At 40.6% G+C, this 19,003-nt stretch overlaps 1 protein-coding gene across 2 annotated transcripts in view; it reads right to left on the reverse strand.

The window, feature by feature from the left end:
- Positions 1 to 7,297: 7,297 nt before the first annotated feature.
- The window catches only part of LNP1 (leukemia NUP98 fusion partner 1), a 61,455-nt gene continuing 49,749 nt past the window's right edge, over positions 7,298 to 19,003 (reverse strand). For both annotated transcript variants that reach the window (XM_033211478.1, XM_033211479.1), the window contains exons 3-4: positions 11,609 to 11,896; positions 7,298 to 7,838 (exon numbers count right to left, since the gene is read on the reverse strand). In XM_033211478.1, the coding sequence (XP_033067369.1) occupies positions 7,689 to 7,838; positions 11,609 to 11,896 (438 nt within the window). In that variant the 3' untranslated portion in view covers positions 7,298 to 7,688. The remainder of the gene's footprint in view (positions 7,839 to 11,608; positions 11,897 to 19,003) is intronic.

Genomic DNA, 19,003 nt, shown 5'->3' on the forward strand with positions numbered 1-19,003 from the left:
GTTTGGTTCTGAATCCCCACTCAAATCTCATCTAAAATTGTGATCCCCACGTGTTGAGAGAAGGAACTGGTGGGAGGTGATTGGATCATGGGGGCAGTTTCCCCCATGTTTTCTTGTGATAGTGAAGAAGTTCTCAAGAGATTTGATGCTTACACCCGTAATCCCAGCCCCTCAGGAGGCTGAATGGGGGGATCCTTTGAGCCCAGGAGCTTGAGGCTGCAGTGAGCTATGATCACACCACTGTACTCCAGGCTGGGAGACAGAATCTAAAACAAAACAAAAAAAAGTAACGATAGTGATTTTGTCATTGGCCAAACACTGAGGCTTGGGTCCAGCACTACCTGTCCAAATGCTGGTTCAAGTCTGCCCCCTAGAGTAGAGTAACCAGAATGTCTTGACAGTAATAATGAGCTGTGTTAAGGTCGTAATGACACTTGGCTTTTCCGGGAGGCTGTCATATTGTTTTCTGCGTTATTTGAAAATGTGTCAGCTATTACTTTTATAAGCAAAAAAAGTTTCCATTTTAGGAGGGAAAATATTAACTACAAATACAATTTTTCATTGTGAGAGAGTAATCTATGACAGTGTTTTGCCTACAATAGGCAGAATTAATTCAAGCTTTTGGGTTCTGCTTGTTTAGAGTCACACCCTCAAACTGCATATGGTTGTCCCTCAGGATACACAGGAGGTTGGTCCCAGGATCCTCACAGATACCAAAATTTGATGATGCTCAGTTCTCTTATATAAAATGACACAGTATTTGCATATAACCTATTCACATCCTCCTACATACTTTAAATCATCTCTAGATTACTTATAATACCTAACACAATATAAATGCTATGCAAAAAGTTGCTATACTATATTGTTTTTATTTGGATAGTTTTTTATTGATTATTATGATTGTGATTGGTTTTATTTTTGAATATTTTTGATCTGTGATTGGTCGAATCTGATGATGCAGTGCATATGGAAGGCCAGGTATATATTGAGATGCTACTACATGATAGGTGCCTACTGAGTTTTGGGAATGGAAAGATGATTACGATATGGTTTCTCTCACTAAGAGTTCACAGCCTAGAGAGGAAGACAGACATGTAAGAAAATCATTCCATTACATAGTGAAACCTACATGAGGTATACTATAGCAAATTTCAATACATTTTAAGCTCAGTTAAACTTAAAAATTAAAATTTTAGTAATATAAAAAGAGGCTTGAAAGTTAGCCAAGGTATAGATCAGTGCTATCTAATAGAAGTATAATATGAGACATATATGTAATTTTTAATTTTCTAGTAACCACATTTATATAAGGGGGAAAAAGATAAAAATTAATGTTTGCAATATATCTGATTTAACCAAATATATCTAAAATATTATTATTTCTATTGTAAGAAACAAAGCAAGATATAAAGGGCCTGAAATCAGGTAGTAGCAATGAGAATGGAGGGAATTGGGTAGATCCAAGTGAAATTCAGAGGCAAAATAGGCACAAGTTGATGATTAATTAGATGGAGAATGGGAGAAGTGGAGGAGTACAAGTGGCTCCAAACCCAGGCAAGTTCTTCTACGAGCAACTATTAAATGATGCTACCAGTCACTGAGATAGGGAACACGGAGAGAGGGGGAGGAGAGCACACAGGGCAAGAAAGAACAGTTTACTTTCAAAAGATGAATTTGAGATGTCTGTGAAACCTGTAACTAATATGTCCAAGGGATGCTTTTATGTATAAGTGTGCTGCTCAGGAGAGAGTCTTCACCACAGGGACAGATTTGGGAGCCATCAGTACATAGGTGGCAGATACCCTGGACATGTTTGAGATTGCCCAGGGAAGATAAGGTGACTGAGACAAGTGCTTAGGCAGAGCTCTGAAGAAAATCCATATTTAAGGTGTGTAGATCTCTCACCAAAGCACCAGAGACAACCAGGAGTGATCGGAGAGGTACAAGGAACACCACAAGAATATAAGTCAACAGCCAGCCAGAGAGGGGGCTTCAAGAGGGAGGGAGTCATCAGCAATGTCTGATGCTGCTAGAAAGTCAAGCAAAGTCGAGGGCCTTTTACACGGAATTTGACAGTAAAGACCTCAAGGGTGACTTTGAAGAGAACAGTTTCTGTAAAGGGTAAGGATAGAAGTCACGTTGCAGCAGACTGAAAACTGAGGGGAAATGTAGATAACTCTTCAAGAAGTTTTCTGTGAAAAGGAAGATAGCTAAGTTGGTTACTATTGGCTATCAAGAATGGTATCTCTTGGTATGTTATGAGGGAAAGTTTTTATGATAGACGTGACAGCTGGGCGCCGCAGCTCACGCCTGTAATCCCAGCACTTAGGGAGGCTGAGGTGGGCAGATGACGAGGTCAGGAGATAGAGACCATCCTGGCTAACACAGTGAAACCCCGTCTCTACTAAAAAAATATAAAGAAATTAGCCAGGCGTGGTGGTGGGCGCCTATAGTCCCAGCTACATAGGAGGCTGAGGCAGGCGAATGGCGTGAACCCAGGAGGCAGAGCTTGCAGTGAGCTGAGATTGCACCACTGCACTCCAGCCTGGGTGACAGAATGAAACTCCGTCTTAAAAAAAAAAAAAAAAAAGATTAACTTGACTCCACTTAAAGACCATTTAAAAGTATGTAATAAACAATTTTATTGATTAAAGAGATGTTAATGATATATTCTTAACTGAAGATTATGACTGAAAAAGTGTTTAATGTGTACTTATGTTCATGTACACATGCACACGTAAATAGCATTCTGGAAGTACATACACCAAGATATTAACCATATCTATCTCCAAGAAGGTAAACAAACATGTTTAAAATTTTTATTCTGTCAGGCATGGGGGCTCACACCTGTAATCCCAGCACTTTGGAGAGGCCAAAGCAGGAAGATCTCTTGAGCCCAGGAGTTTCAGAACAGCCTGGGCAACATAGGGAAACCTCCCCGCAATCCTTACAAGTAATTTTTTTTTTTTTTTTTTTTTTTTGAGACGGAGTCTTGCTCTGTCGCCCAGGCTGGAGTGCAGTGGCCGGATCTCAGCTCACTGCAAGCTCCGCCTCCCGGGTTTATGCCATTCTCCTGCCTCAGCCTCCCGAGTAGCTGGGACTACAAGCGCCCGCCACCTCGCCCGGCTAGTTTTTTGTATTTTTTAGTAGAGACGGGGTTTCACCGGGTTAGCCAGGATGGTCTTGATCTCCTGACCTCGTGATCTGCCCATCTCGGCCTCCCAAAGTGCTGGGATTACAGGCTTGAGCCACCGCGCTCGGCCTACAAGTAATTTTTTAAAATTAGCTGGCTGTGGCAGTGTATGCCTGTGGTCCTAGCTACTGGGGCAGCTAGGGTGGGAGGATCACTTGAGCTTGGGAGGTTGAGGCTGCAATGAGCAGTGTTTGCACGTGGAAGATGATTGGATCATGAGGAAAGTTTTCCCCAGTGCTGTTGTCATGATAGTGAATGAATTCTCACAAGATCTGATGGTTTTATAGAGCAATTTTCCCTGCTCTTGCAAGAGCTCTCTTTCCTGCTGCCATGTGAAGAAGGTCCTTGCTTCCCCTTCAGCTTCTGCCATGATTGTAAGTTTCTTGAACCCTCCCCAGCCATGTGGAACTGTGAGTGGATAAAACCTCTTTTCTATGTAAATTACCCAGTCTTGGGCAGTTCTTTTTTTTTTTTTTGAGTGGAATCTTTCTCTGTCGCCCAGGCTGGAGTGCAGTGGTGCAATCTCAGTCCACTGCAACCTCCACCTCCCAGGTTCAAGCAATTATCCTGACTCAGTCTCTTGAGTAGCTGGGACTACAGGCACCCACCACCATGCCTGGCTAATTTTTTGTATTTTTATTAGAGATGGGAGTTTCACCTTGTTGGCCAGGCTGGTCTTAAACTCCTGACCTCAGGTGATCCACCTGCCTTGGCCTCCCAAAGTGCTGGGATTACAGGCATGAGCCACTGCATCTGGCCTCAGGCAGCTCTTTATAGCAGTGGAGAATGAACGGATACAGGAAACTGGTACTGCAGAGAGTGGGGTACTGCAATACAGGTACCAGAAAATGTGGAAGCGACTTTGAAACTGGGTAACTGGCAGAGGTTGGAACAGTTTGGAGGGCTCAGAAGAAGACAGGAAAATGTGGGAAAGTTTGGAACTTAATAGAAACTTGTCAGATGGTTTTGACCAAAATGCTGTTAGTAATGTGGACAATGAAGTCCAGGCTAAGATGGTCTCAGATGGAGATGCAGAACTTCTTGGAAATTGGAGCAAAGGTCACTTTTGCTATGCTTTAGCAGAGCAACTGGTGGCATTTTGCCCCTGCCCTAGAGATCTGTGGAACTTTGAACTTGAGAGAGAGTATCTGAAATTGGAACTTCTGTTTAAAAGGGAAGTAGAGCACAAAAGTTTGGAAAATATGTAGCCTGATGATATGATAAAAAAGTAAAATCCATTTCCTGGGGAGAAATTCAAGTTGGCTAGAGAAATTTGCAAAAGTAACAAGGAACAGAATGTTAATTACCAAGACAATGGGGAAAACATCTCCAGGGCATGTCAGAGACTTTCACAGCAGACCTTCCCATCCCAGACCCAGAGGTCTAGGAGGGAAAAATGGTTTCCTGGGCCAGGTCCAGGGCTCCCCTGATGTGTGCAGCCTTGGATTTGGTGCCCTGTGTCCCAGCCGCTCCAGCCGTGGCTAAAAGGGACCAAAGTACAGCTCAGGCTGTTGCTTCAGAAGGTGCAAGCCCCAACTCTTGGCAGCTTCCACGTGGGATTGGTACTGCGGGTGCACAGAAGACAAGAATTGAGGTTTGGGAACATCTGCCTAGATTTCAGAAGATGTATGGAAACACCTGGCTGTGCAGGCAGAGGTGTGCTGTAGGGGTGGAGCCCTCATGGAGAACCTCTGCTAGGGCAGTGCAGAAGGGAGATGTGGGGTTGGAGCCCCCACAGAGAGTCCCTATGGGGGCACTGCCTAGTGAGCTGTGAGAAGAGGGCCACCATCCTCCAGACCCAGAAAGGTAGATACACTGACAGCTTGCACTGTGCACCTGGAAAAGCTGCAGACACTCAACATTAGCCATGAAAGCAGCTGGCGTATGGGGTAGCTGGGCAGGGGGGCTACAAAGCCACAGGGGTGGAGCTGCCCAAGGCCATAGGAGCCTACCCTTTGCATCAGTGTGCCCTGAATGTAAGACATGGAGTCAAAGGTGATTATTTGGGGGCTTTTAGATGTAGTGACTGCCCCGCTAAATTTTGGACTTGCATGGGACCTGTAGCCCCTTTGTTTTGGCCAATTTCTCCCATTTGGAAAGGGAGCATTTATCCAATGCCTCTACCCCCATTGTGTCTTGGAAATAACTAACTTGCTTTTGATTTTACCGGCTCATAGGTAGAAGGGACTCGCCTTGAGACTTTGGACTTGGACTTTTGGGTTTAATGCTGGAATGAATTAAGACTTTTGACTGTTGGGAAGGCATAATTGTGTTTTGAAATGTGAGGACATGAGATCTGGTAGGGGCCAGTGATAGAATGATATGGTTTGCCTGTGTCCCCACCCAAATCTCATCTTGAATTGTACTCCTCACAATCCCTTGACAAGGGAGAAACTGGGTGGGAGGATCATGGGGGTGGTTTCCCCCATGCTGTTCTTATGATAATGAGTTCTCATGCGATCTGATTGTTTTATAAGGCAGTTTTTCCTGTTCCTGCTAGCTCTCTCTTTCCTAACACCATGTGAAGAAAGGTCTTTGCTTCCCCTTCACCTTCTGCCATGATTGTAAGTTTTCTGAGGCCTTCCCAGCCATGCAGAACTGTGAGTCAAACCTCTTTTCTTTATAAGTTACCCAGTCTTGGGAAGTTCTTCATAGCAGTGTGAGAATGAACTAACACACCCCTTTTCCTTCTTATTTCTACTAAGTCAAAGTCAGTGCTTGCACAAGCAATCAATTACAGTATTAGTTATGAGTAGTACTTTTGGGGGATTTTCCTCTTCACAAAACGGAGTATGTAGCTGCCCTTGGGCATCTGAAGGTCTAAGACAGATGAGGAATAAACAGAGAGAGCATTAGAGAACTCCAGTATCTTTGCTTTCAGGAGAAAACAATTACTGATAGAGTATGGTTCCACAAAGTTAAAACCCAGTGCATAAATCTGACCTCAGAGAATCAGTCTTCACCCATGTAATCAAAACTGCAACCTACCCCGCTCCTGCTGTTCTCACTCACATCCACCCATTCACATGCATATCACACACAGTCTCAGAACCTGCTACTAGAGGAAAATGAACATCCTGCCTCACGTTAGGACCATAAGCTCTGGCATCAGAATGAACTCGTCTCTGGCCCTAACTCTGCCACCACACCAGCAAGCTACAGAACTCTCTAAAATTTGTTTCCTCATCTAGAAAGTGAAGAAAAAAATAGGTCTGTGGTGGTTAAAGTTAGATGCCAGCTTGACTTGATTAAGGGGCACCCAGACAGCTGGTAAAGCACTATTTTTTTCTGCACAGATATATCTGTTAAAGTGATTCTGGAAAGGATTGGCATTTGAATCAGTGGACTGAATAAGGAAGATCCTCCTCACCCAATGTGGGCAGGCACCATCCAATTGGTTGAAGACCTGGATAGACAAAAAAGGTGGAGGAAAGGAGAATTTTCTCTCTCTCTCTCTCTCTCTCTCTCTCCCCCCTCTCCCTCAAAGCTAGGATGCCCTTTTTTCCTGCCTTGGATATTAGAACTACAGGTTCTGTGTGGCCTTTGGAGTCAGGGACTTACACCAGTGACTCTCCCCTACCCTACCTTCAACCTAGGACTGAAAGTGATATCATCAGCTTCCCTGGTTCTAAGGCTTTCAAACTTGGACTAAGCCACCCTACTGGCTTCCCCGGTTCTGAGGCTTTTGAACTTGAACTGAGCCACACTACTGGCTTCCTTGGTTCTCCAGCTTGGAGACAGTTTATGTTGGGATTTCTCTGCCTCCATAATCATGTAAGCCAATTCCCCTAATAAATCCCGTCTCATATATCTCTATCCCTATTTATCTCTACCTCTATATCTCTATCATCTATCTATCTATCTATATATATATATCCATCTATCTCTCTCTCTCTCTCTCTCTCTCTCTCTCTATCCTATTGGTTCTTTCTCTCTGGAGAATCCTGACTAAGGTCCCACCTCAGAGTAGTGAAGCTTATTTTAGATAGTGCATTAAAGCATCCAGCATAGTACTTGGCAGGTTAATTACCAGTTCTCCTTAAATGATGGCCATTAGACATACTTACATAATTACTTCTGACAAGAAAGTAAACTCAAGAGTCATACCAATGACTTTTATTTGAGATGATTTGTGAGTTGATGTGTAAGAAGGGTTGGTGAAGCTATGTGGGTGGCTCTTTAAATACCTTGTATTACGTTTTCAAATGTTTCTTTATTCTATTAAAATACCTTTTATTCTCTTTATTCCCATAAAAAGGCAACCAAGCAGAATATACTCTCAACTAAGATGCCAGCAGTAAATGGGGTATGATGCAAGTCATCTTGGAGCAGCTACATACCCTGCCCACTGCAGTCACTCAGCATCTGCAGTTGCTTTTTATAGCTGTTTTTACCCCCAACCCCGCCCCCATCCACATCCTGAAATGGTGAATTAGGGCTCAAAGAAAAAAACCAAAACTAGCATCTGATGTCATGAGGCGGAAGCAGAGTATTATTCAGGCCCTTTTTCAAACAGGGGAGCCATGTGTGCTTCTCCATGTTCTTCTTTCCTAGAGCTCCTTTCTTCCTCTACTTTCTTTCGGGATTTTATCTCCATCCTCAGGCATTCTCTTTCATTTCTCTCCTTTCTGCTTTCAGGTCCCTGAAAGGGAAAGAGCAGAAACAGGTAAAAATGCACAAGCAGCTGACAACACTCCACATCTCTCTTAATAATCAGACACAGAGAAAGCCCTGATGGTTTAGCAGACTTCCACCTCTTGGTTTCTAGAAATACATTAGCATAAACCTAAGGATGTTGCTAGAGGTTTTGGTCACAAAGAAACGAATAGAGGGGACTAGGCATCAGCAGATGGTCTGGGAAGGAAGTACAACCTGCACACGCCTGTGACTCTTTGCCTCTGAACATACTGAGGGGCGTGATCTCATGGCACGATGAAATTAATAGTCCCCTGGTGCTTTTTGAAAAGGAAAGTGTCAAGTGAGATCACACATGGAATGATTCTTAGCTCTCTGTGTTCAGTCCCTTAAATTACATTAATAGTAGAGTTTTCACTAAATTTTCATGTGAGGACTGTGGGAAGAATGAAGTGTTAAGGAATGACACCCAACCAGATTAACAACCCCCAACATGTGTCCCCAGGATTCCACATTATTCACTGATTCATTGAACACATACTGTTGTTGTAGGATCAGGAGATATAACACTAAATAGACCTACTTCCTAGATATTACACCTCGGTGGAGGGATACAGACAGTCATCAATAAGCCTAAAAGGAAGTGAAAAAATAATCCACAGTGATAAGTGCAATGATAACTGTAAACAGAGTGATAGGGACCTACTGGAGGGTGGGGGCTTGCTTCTTTAGTTTGTATGGCCAGAGGGTGCCTTTCAAAGGAATTATCAAAACGATGGCATTAATAAATGTGGCCACGGTATCTATTTATGCTTCTATTTTAAAAAATAAACAAGCAAAACCATTACTCCTCTCCTATTCAAACTAGAAATGTTGGGAAACCCCACAGTGTTTATCAGGTGAAGTCAAGCAGTGGTGAGTGGCGGTCACATAAGCAAGGTCATGCTTGCTCAGCCGTGCTAGCTGAGAGTTACTGAGGCATCTATCTGTTTAACACAGTGGTGTCAGTCACTCTACAATGTTAATGCAGTCATTAAGGTCTCTTGTAAGAAAAAATAGAGTGATGATTAAAGAGCATCTGAGAAATGCTTGTAAATAATGCTCGGAAATACATTTTATCACATCACTTAGATGCTAAATGTGAAAATTATCAAAATAAGCCGACTGAATTTTTAAATATCAAAATGAAAGAATTTAACATTGTTGGTCATGATCAGGACATAGAAACAGTTTCTGGTTCTTTTTGATGTAAAAATATGTAAAATTTAAATCTAGTTATTAGTATACATTTGGTCCCCAAACAAAAGACGATATAAATCATTTTTAAATTTGCTGAAAAATAATACTTTTTAATGTAGTTAGCCTTAGGAAAGTGTGTAGATTATCAAATAGGGAAAAGTTGAAGTGTATCTGTATATGTTCTGAATTTCTAATTTTGTATTAAGATTTTATAAAGTACTCTTTAAAAACTGATATAAAATATTTAAATTAAAATTAGTTATATAATGTGCAAATTTTAAAAATTTTATAAATTCCTAACAGGTTTCTACTTATTATATATAACCATGAAAAAGAGTCTCGAGTTTAAAAAGTAGAAAATGCCTCCCTAAGTATCTTGGAACTCAAAAGGAAGAACGTGGAAAATGAACGCAACAAGCATATTTTATATTTTAGAGATAATACGATGAAGATCTTTTTAAGCAAAATGACTTTATACACTTCTAGGGCTTATAATAATAATATTAGTTAATGTCGTGAAAGACAAGGAAAGACTGAGAAAATGCTCCAGGGTAAAATAGACCACAGGGACATGAACATCGGTAGCAACACATGATTTCAAATTTCACTATAAAGAATATTATTGGGACAACTGGCAAAAAATATAAATAAGGTTTATGAATTAGAGATAATAGTATTATATCAGTATTAATTTCCTGAGTTTAATTATTGTATTGTGTTTATGTCAGAGAAAGTTCTTGTGCCTGTGTTTGGCAATGGGAAGAAGAGAGATAGTGCAGGCAAATATGGACATGTTAACATTTGGAGGTAATCTAGGTGAAGGGTGTATGGGAATTCTTTGTCCTATTTTTGCAACATTTCTGTAAGCCTGAGACAATATGAAAACAAACAGTATTTTTTTAAAAAAGCAAAACAGGAATTCTTTTTTTTCCTTCCTTGAGAGTCTTGCTCTGTTGCCCAGGCTGGAGTACAATGGCTCCAATCATAGCTGACTGCAGTCTCAAACTTGGGCGCAAGGGATCCTCCCACCTCAGCCTCCCAAGCAGTCAGGAAGACAGGTACAGGCCACCATGCCTGGCAGTTTTTTTTTTTTTTAATTTTCATAGAGACAGGATTTTACTATGTTGCCCAGGCTGATCTCAAATTCCTGGCCTCAACCTTCCAAAGTGCTGGGATTATAAGAATTCTTAATAATAAGGTTTAAATACAGTAAAATGACAGCTGTTCACTATTCTCCCTTCCTTGTTCCTCTTCTGATCAGGTGGAGAAAGCAGCCTACTGAAGGGAAACCATATGGATAGGGTCACTCTGAGCAAAAGTAAGGTGTTACCTGCAAGGCAAAGATGCACAGTGACAGTCTCAACAGTGAATCTGCTAGATAGACAGCACCATGCTCAGATGGACAATGAAACACAAAGCACCCACGTATCTTCACCAGTGGACTCACAGAGTCTAGCTCCAGAACCAGGAGTCATTACGCTTAGGTTCAGTTATTTGTTTTGTCTACTACACGGCAGCAACCCATTATTATTCCGGTTTTGCAAAATTAAACAAAAAACCAAAGACCTACAAAAAAGAAGCATTTTGCTCAAGGCCAGTCAGGGAGCATGCTGTAGAGTTGAAACTACCCCCACATTAATTGATCTTTAGTTTATTACTTTATTTATCAAGTTTACCATCATGAGTGGAGTTTCTATGCTTCCCCCCATTTCATGTCTGCCTCTTCTTCCTTTTACTTTACTGAGACTCCCATGACGTCACTGTGAGCACCTAGCCCACTCCTATTCCTGGATACTTACTAGACAGTATTTGGTCGTTCTTGTGTTTTTAAGTATAGGAGAACAAAACACCATCATGGACTATTTGCTAGAGGATTAAATATGAAAGGAGAGAAGCCACAGGGGCAGTTTTTTTTCTCCCAAATTGTAAAAGGAGAATGAGTTACAATTATTTATAATAAGGTTGATGAAAGTAGGCTCAAGAAACTAGGGGACTGAGTGTGGTGACTCATACCTGGAATCCTAGCACTTTGGGAGGCTGAGGCAGGAGCACTGCTTGAGCCCAAAAGTTTGAAACCAGCCTGGGCAACATAACAAGACCCTATCTCTAGAAAAAAAGAGTTTAAAATTTAGTCAGTCATGGTGGCACATGCCTGTAGTCCCAGCTACTCAAGAGGCTGAGGTGGGAGGAACGTTTAAGACCAGGAATTCGAGGCTGCAGTGAGCCATGATCAGGGCACTGCACTCCAGCCTGGACAACAGAGTGAGACCCTATCTCGAAAAAGAAAAAGAAAAACTAGAAGACTTTGGTAAGAAAAATGTTCTGGGAACTCTTCCTATACCAGATGTCTTCAATTATAAATAATAATTTTTAAAAATTCAATCTGGGTTGTGTTAAACTGAATGTCATTTTTCAAAGATCTTATCACTAAGCTGTAAATGAAGAAGTTACATTTGTTCCCCTCAATGTTAAAGAGGACAAAACCTTTGGGTTTCCTTTTCTAAAGTGGCTTAAATATTCAGTAGCTCTGTTACATACCAAAGAGGCAGAACGTTTGGTTCTAAAGCACAGCTGTCGTTCAAAGGACTCTGAAAATTTCTCAATTTTGGAATGGGATCTGCCTTTTGATTCCAGTGGCTCCTTGAATGACCCATCCTCTGAGTATTTTCTATAATCCCGCACGTGGCTACGGCATCGAAATTCTTGGTCCTCATGAGAATGCCTTCTAGGAAGACGGTCAGATGATCGGCATCGGAATTCCTGGTCCTCATGAGAATGCCTTCTAGGATGGCGGTCAGATGATGGACTTCTGGGTAGCACAGGAAGCTGAGAATACAGAATGGAAAAATTTACAATATAAAAGGACTGTGCAATGTTAGCACAGAGGCAGAATGTTTATAAACTACTAACTAAATGAATCTCATGTTGAATTGATATGTTATCTTTGTGAAAGGAAAATAAAACTTGGGGCCCCCAAATCACTAAGCTAAAGGGAAAAGTCAAGCTGGGAACTGCTTAGGGCCAACCTGTCTCCTATTCTTTCAAAGTCACCCCTCTGCTCACTGAGATAAATGCATATCTGATTGTCTCCTTTGGAGAGGCTAATCAGAAACTCAAAAGAATGCAACCATTTGTCTCTTAACTACCCATGACCTGGAAGCCCCTGCCCACTTTGGGTTTTCCCACCTTTGCTTTGAGTTGTCCTGCCTTTTCGAATCGAACCAGTGTTCATCTTGCATATGTTGATTGATGTCTCATGTCTCCTTGAATGTATAAAACCAAATTGTGCTCTGACCACCTTCGGCACACGTCGTCAGGACCTCCTGAGGCTGTGTCACGGGCGTGAATCCCCAGCCTTGGCAAAATAAACTTTCTAGATTAACTGAGACCTGCCTCAGATTTTGGGGGTTCACATTTTGGCAACCATGAAGGGATTCTGAGTGGAGATGCCCCTGACCTTTGACAAACCTATTGGTGCTTGGTACCAGCATGAGCTAACTTTATGGCTCAAACCAATAGGACAATTTGCTGAGGTCTGAAAGCACCCCCTCCAGAGAGTCCCTGATCTCCCAAAATTTGGTCAAGATCTAAAGTTTATTTTGCTGTACAACTCCTCTCTCTCCCTTTTTTTTTTTTTTTTTTTTTTTTTTGGAGTTTAGTTTTACTTGCTTCCAATAGGGAAGGCAAGATTTCCTGTTTCCATGATGATGGAAGGCAGGTAACTCTTTAATGGAGTTTGAGCTTGCTTCCAACAGGGAAGATGAGGTGTTTGCTTTTTTCTTTTCCTGCTTGTTAGGATGGTAGAGAGCAGTCCATAGCCTGAGACCCATCCCTAGGTAAGGAACTGAATTAGCATTTGTCTTGGCTAAAGTTAAGATTGACATCCAGGCCAGGCGTGGTGGCTCATGCCTGTAATCCCAGCACTTTGGGAGGCCGAGGCAGAGGGATCATCTGAAGTCAGGGGTTCGAGACCAGCCTGGATAACACGGTGAAACCTTGTCTCTACTAAAAAATACCAAAAGATTAGCTGGGCGTGGTGGTGTGTGCCTGTAGTCCCAGCCGGGAGGCTGAGGCAGGAGAATCGCTCGAACCTGGGAGGCAGAGGTTGCGGTGAGCTGAGATCATGCTATTGCACTCCAGCCTGGGCAAGAAGAGTGAAACTACGTCTCAAAAAAAAAAAAAAAGGCCGGGCACGGTGGCTCAAGCCTGTAATCCCAGCACTTTGGGAGGCCGAGACGGGCGGATCACGAGGTCAGGAGATCGAGACCATCCTGGCTAACACGGTGAAACCCCGTCTCTACTAAAAATACAAAAAACTAGCCGGGCGAGGTGGCAGGCGCCTGTAGTCCCAGCTACTCCGGAGGCTGAGGCAGGAGAATGGCGTAAAACCCGGGAGGCGGAGCTTGCAGTGAGCTGAGATCCGGCCACTGCACTCCAGCCCGGGCGAAAGAGCAAGACTCCGTCTCAAAAAAAAAAAAAAAAAAAAGATTATATCCAGTTCCAGCTGGCATTAATTTCTCTTTGCCATTAGAGCACTCAGTGACCATATAAGTTGTGCCATCGTTTGTTTTGTTTAACTGTTTTTTTATTGTTATTTCTGTTTTTGTTATTGTTTCAGTCTTTTTCCCATTGGGTTTGATCAACTCTATCTGACTTGATCAAATCAAAGGAAATTTCCAAAATTATGGGGAACAAGGCCTCTGAAGTGGCTATGTTCCCACCAAAAAAGTGGTATGGTGGAGGGAGAAGAATAGCCAGCAAAAGGAAAAATTAAAAAAGGAAAGATTCTTTTACTTTGACTACTTAAGAGTCTTTATTTACATAACAAGGCCATCTTTTTGCTCTCCAGGCCAAACTGAAAGCAATGGCTGTCACCCCACACTGCAGTTTGATAGCTAAGGTCCTGCCTTCTTTTTTCCACCATGGCAGCCTGGGTTTTGTTTCTTAAATAAAGCCCTTTCTGGTTTGATACTTGGTACTTCTGAAATATTGTCATTTGTCCTAGCTAAAATATGGTATAAGATTTAAAAAGTTTTTTTCAAGGAGATCAATAAAGTAAGCTTTTTTTTTTTTTTTTTTTTTTTTTTTTGAGACGGAGTCTTGCTCTGCCGCCCAGGCTGGAGTGCAGTGGCCGGCTCTCAGCTCACTGCAAGCTCCGCCTCACGGGTTCACGCCATTCTCCTGTCTCAGCCTCCCGAGTAGCTGGACTACAGGCGCCCGCCTCGTCGCCCGGCTAGTTTTTTGTATTTTTTAGTAGAGACGGGGTTTCGCCGTATTAGCCAGGATGGTCTCGATCTCCTGACCTCGTGATCCGCCCGTCTCGGCCTCCCAAAGTGCTGGGATTACAGGCTTGAGCCACCGCGCCCGGCCAAAGTAAGCTTAATTAAAAGCTAATATTGAAGATGTGTGTGTATATGTGTATGTGTGTGTGTTTGTATTTAAAAGGCCTTCGTGTTTTTGGGTTTTTTTTTGTTGTTGTTTTTGTATGTTTGTTTGTTTGTTTTGTCTCCTAGGACCTTGTCCTTTTTTAAGCAAAAGTTTTTTTCTTCACGGTTGACTGAATCCTGTTTTCTTCATTTACTTCTGCTGTCTCTCCTTTCTCTTGCACCCTCTGCTGCATGAGAGACCTAAAACAGTATATAATAGCCCAGGGTTCTTTAACGAAAACAGAGAAGGTGCCAGACTCCCTTTGGTCGGAGAAATCTGTTTTTCCTTATGGAACCACAGGAGTGTAAACAGACAAGTTTGTCTCAGCTTTTAAACTGCTTGTTTTTGTATTCTGTCACCTGATTTATTGTCTAAAATAATTACTGCAACAGAAGATGCTCTTGGGTTTGTAAAGAAGAATGTATTTAGACACTTAGAAATGTCTTTATTTAAAAAAAAAAAATTAAGTGCACTGTAAAAACATCATATGGGCTAGCCTCAGGATAATTCTCCATTTTTGGAAAGCCAGGATTCAGTGTGGGCTCTGCCCAAAGCTCAGAGATCCAGTGGAAAGATAGGTAGTCCCTATGTAAACAAAATTAGTCTCCTTATACAATCCTATAATAGATTTTTATAATTTTATGTTTTATTTGATGTCCATCGTTAATCTTCCTCTAGCATACTAGACTTTTATTCTCCATACCTTATAATGTAAGTTTTGCTACTAGATTTTTCACCTGATTGCTTCCTTTAATATGTAAACTTAAAGCTATTTAGCTGATAACTGCCTAGGGTTGTGAAACTGGTTATCAAGAATCTGAATGTCTAAGGAAAAAAAAAACAACAGTTTTTGTGAATCTATAAGATGTACTTCTTTCAGCATCCCTAATACCTCTATGCATTTATGTGTTGCGGACACAGTGTTTCACTACTGAAAATATATAAAAGAGCTCTAATTAATTGGTTTAAAGAAAAATAAAAGCACTTGAATCAATACTTTATCAGGACAAAAGAAAAGACTAGTCAAATGTGTTTTCAACTTTATGTAACTTAAGTAAAACCTTCAATAAGAAGCTAACTTTAAAATTATTGGTAAAATAATACTAGAAATGTTTTAAGAATTGCCAGCATACATATTTGTTTGCATGTATTAATCAAGTAATTTTATGCTTATCCCTACCAAATACTATAAGGTGACAAAATTGGACATAGGGGTTACAGAACTATAAACCCAGCCAAAACCAGAATGATCTTTACTTGTGTAATATTTAATAATTTGACAATGACATTGGTTTAATAAAAATAGCTACATTTTGAATTTAGTAAGGTTACCATAACTTCTCATCTTGTGACTTCAGGCAGTCTAGTCCACAGGCAGTGAGGTTTGTTTTGGCAAAGGACTGTTATTGTCTTTGTTTCAAAGCTAAATTATAAACTAAGTTCCTCCCAAAGTTAGTTCAGCCTATGCCCAGGAATAAACAAGGACAAACTTAAAAGAAGGTTAAAAGCAAGATGGAGTCAGTGAAGTTCAATCTTTTTCACTGTCTCAGCTATAGTCTTAAAATGGTGGTTCCATAACTTTAAATGATGACTATTACAGTTTTCATAAATAATCCAGGTAAACAATTAAAATAAAATGATTAGGTAAATGTAATGGGATAAATACTTGTAGACAAAATTGTCATAATTTAGAATCTAAAGTTAAATTAAACAATAGATAGTTCATCATTTGGGTATTTTCCAATAAAAATATATTTGTAAGAAAACATTCTTTCTTAAAGAAAAGGTGTGTTATTTTAAAAGAGAAGTACAATTTTTGTCTAATTCAAAGCTTATTTAAAGGTCATATGTAAAACAAGGTAACAGGAAACAAGAGAGATGTAAAAAAATAGTTACAAAAATAAAGAGGGAGTTTCTTTGTAAGAAAGCTTGAAGAGAAATAATTTCATAGGAGAAAGACTCTTGTATGGTAAATTTAGTCCTAGAGTAAAATGACTGGTTGTTTAAGAAAGAGGGATGCTCAGGACAAACCAGAAAATTCAAGCATGTCATGAATGGTCTGTGTAAGACATAACAAAAGGATTTTATTTTATTTTATTTTAATTATACATTAAGTTCTAGGGTACATGTGCACAATGTGCAGGTTTGATACATAGGTATACATGTGTCATGTTGGTTTGCTGCACCCATCAACTCATCATTTACATTAGGTATTTCTCCTAATGCTATCCCACCCCCAGTCCCCCACGCTCCATCAGGCCTCTGTGTGTGATGTTCCCCACCCTGTGTCCAAGTGATCTCATTGTTCAATTCCCATCTATGAGTGAGAGCATGCGGTGTTTGGTTTTCTGTCCTTGTGATAGTTTGTTGAGAATGATGGTTTCCAGTTTCATCTATGTGCCTGCAAAGGACACCAACTCATCCTTTTTTATGGCTGCATAGCATTCCACGGTGTATATGTGCCGCATTTTCTTAATCCAGTCTATCATTGATGGACATTTGAATTGGTTCCAAGTCTTTGCTATTGTGAACACTGCTACGATAAATGTATGTGTCCATGTGTCTTTATAGTAGCATGATTTATAATCCTTCGGGTATATATACAATAAATATATGTGTGCATGTGTCTTATAGTAGCATGATTTATATGTGCATGTGTCTTATAGTAGCATGATTTATAATCCTTCGGGTATATACCCAGTAATGGGATTGCTGGGTCAAATGGTATTTCTCGTTCTAGATCCTTGAGGAATCGCCACAGTGTCTTCCACAATGGTTGAACTAATTTACAGTTCCACCAACTGTGTAAAAGTGTTCCTATTTCTCCACATCCTCTCCAGCATCTGTTGTTTCCTGACTTTTTAATGATTGCCATTCCAACTGACACGAGATGGTATCTCATTGTGGTATTGATTTGTATTTCTCTGATGACCAGTGATGATGAGCATTTTTTCATGTGTCTGTTGGCTGCATGGATGTCTTCTTTAGAGAAGTGTCTGTTCATATCCTTTACCCACTTTTTGATGCGGTTGTTTTTATCTTGTAAATTTGTTTGAGTTATTTGTAGATTCTGGGTAATAGCCCTTTGTCAGATAAGTAGATTGCAAAAATCTTCTCCCATTCTGTAGGTTGCCTGTTCACTCTGATGGTAGTTTCTTTTGCTGTGCAGAAGCTCTTTAGTTTAATTAGATCCCATTTTCTATTTTGGCTTTTGTTGCTATTGCTTTTGCTGTTTTAGTCATGAAGTCCTTTCCCATTCCTATGTCCTGAATGGTATTGCCTAGGTTTTCTTCTAGAGTCTTTATGGTTTTTGGTCTAACATTTATGTCTTTAATCCATCTTGAATTAATTTTTATATAAGGTATAAGGAAAGGATCCAGTTTCAGCTTTCTACATATGGCTAGCCAGTTTTCCCAGCACCATTTATTAAATAGGGAATCCTTTCCATGTTGCTTGTTTTTGTCAGATTTGTCAAAGATCAGATGGTTGCAGATGGGTGGTGTTGTTTCTGAGGCCTCTGTTGTTCCATTGGTCTATATATCTGTTTTGGTACCAGTACCATGCTGATTTGGTTACTGTAGACTTGTAGTATAGTTTGAAGTCAGGTAGCGTGATGCCTCCAGCTTTGTTCTTTTGTTTTTGGATTGTCTTGGCAATGCGGACTCTTTTTTGGTTCCATATGAGCTTTAAAGTAGTTTTTTCCAATTCTGTGAAGAAAGTTATTGGTAGCTTGATGGGGATGGCATTGAATCTATAAATTACTTCGAGCAGTATGGCCATTTTCACGATATTGATTCTTCCTAGTCGTGAGCAGGGAATATTCTTCCATTTGTTTGTGTCCTCTTTTATTTAATTGAGCAGTGGTTTGTAGTTCTCCTTGAAGAGGTCCTTCACATTCCTTGTAAGTTGGATTCCTAGGTATTTTATTCTCTTTGTAGCAATTGTGAATGGGAGTTCACCCATGATTTGGCTCTCTGTTTGTCTGTTAATGGCGTATAGCAATGCTTGTGATTTTTGCACACAGATTTTGTATCCTGAGACTTTGCTGAAGTTGCTTATCAGCTTAAGGAGATTTTGGGCTGAGATGATGGGGTTTTCTAAATATATTTTTTAAAATACCAAAAACTTTTATATGATCAAGTTGTCATAATATTATTAGGTTTTGGTTTGCTAAAAAAGAACTGAGATTAAAAATGTTTTTTATTTAAGGTTCTTAACATCGTGCATCTCTGTTTATGCACTTTTAAAGTGCTTGTGTCATTGAGTTACAGGCTTGGACTCCTGGGTCTAAAAAGGAAACCAAGTCCTGTTAAATGTTAAATGCTGACAGCAACTAAAGCCCTTTCTTCAGGACCTGTAGAAAATGCCAATCAAAATAAACTGCATTCCTGAGAGCCAGGGCCAGAAATTAAAGCTATTCAACTCCTCAAGGCCTGGGGACTATCAAGGAAGAGGTGGGTGTGTGAGATTGTAAGGGCCAATTTTGAGATATAAAATAAGTTCAGT

The sequence above is a fragment of the Trachypithecus francoisi genome, unplaced genomic scaffold, assembly GCF_009764315.1.
Source record: "Trachypithecus francoisi isolate TF-2019V2 unplaced genomic scaffold, Tfra_2.0 Lachesis_group0, whole genome shotgun sequence".
Taxonomy (NCBI): Eukaryota; Metazoa; Chordata; class Mammalia; order Primates; family Cercopithecidae; genus Trachypithecus; species Trachypithecus francoisi.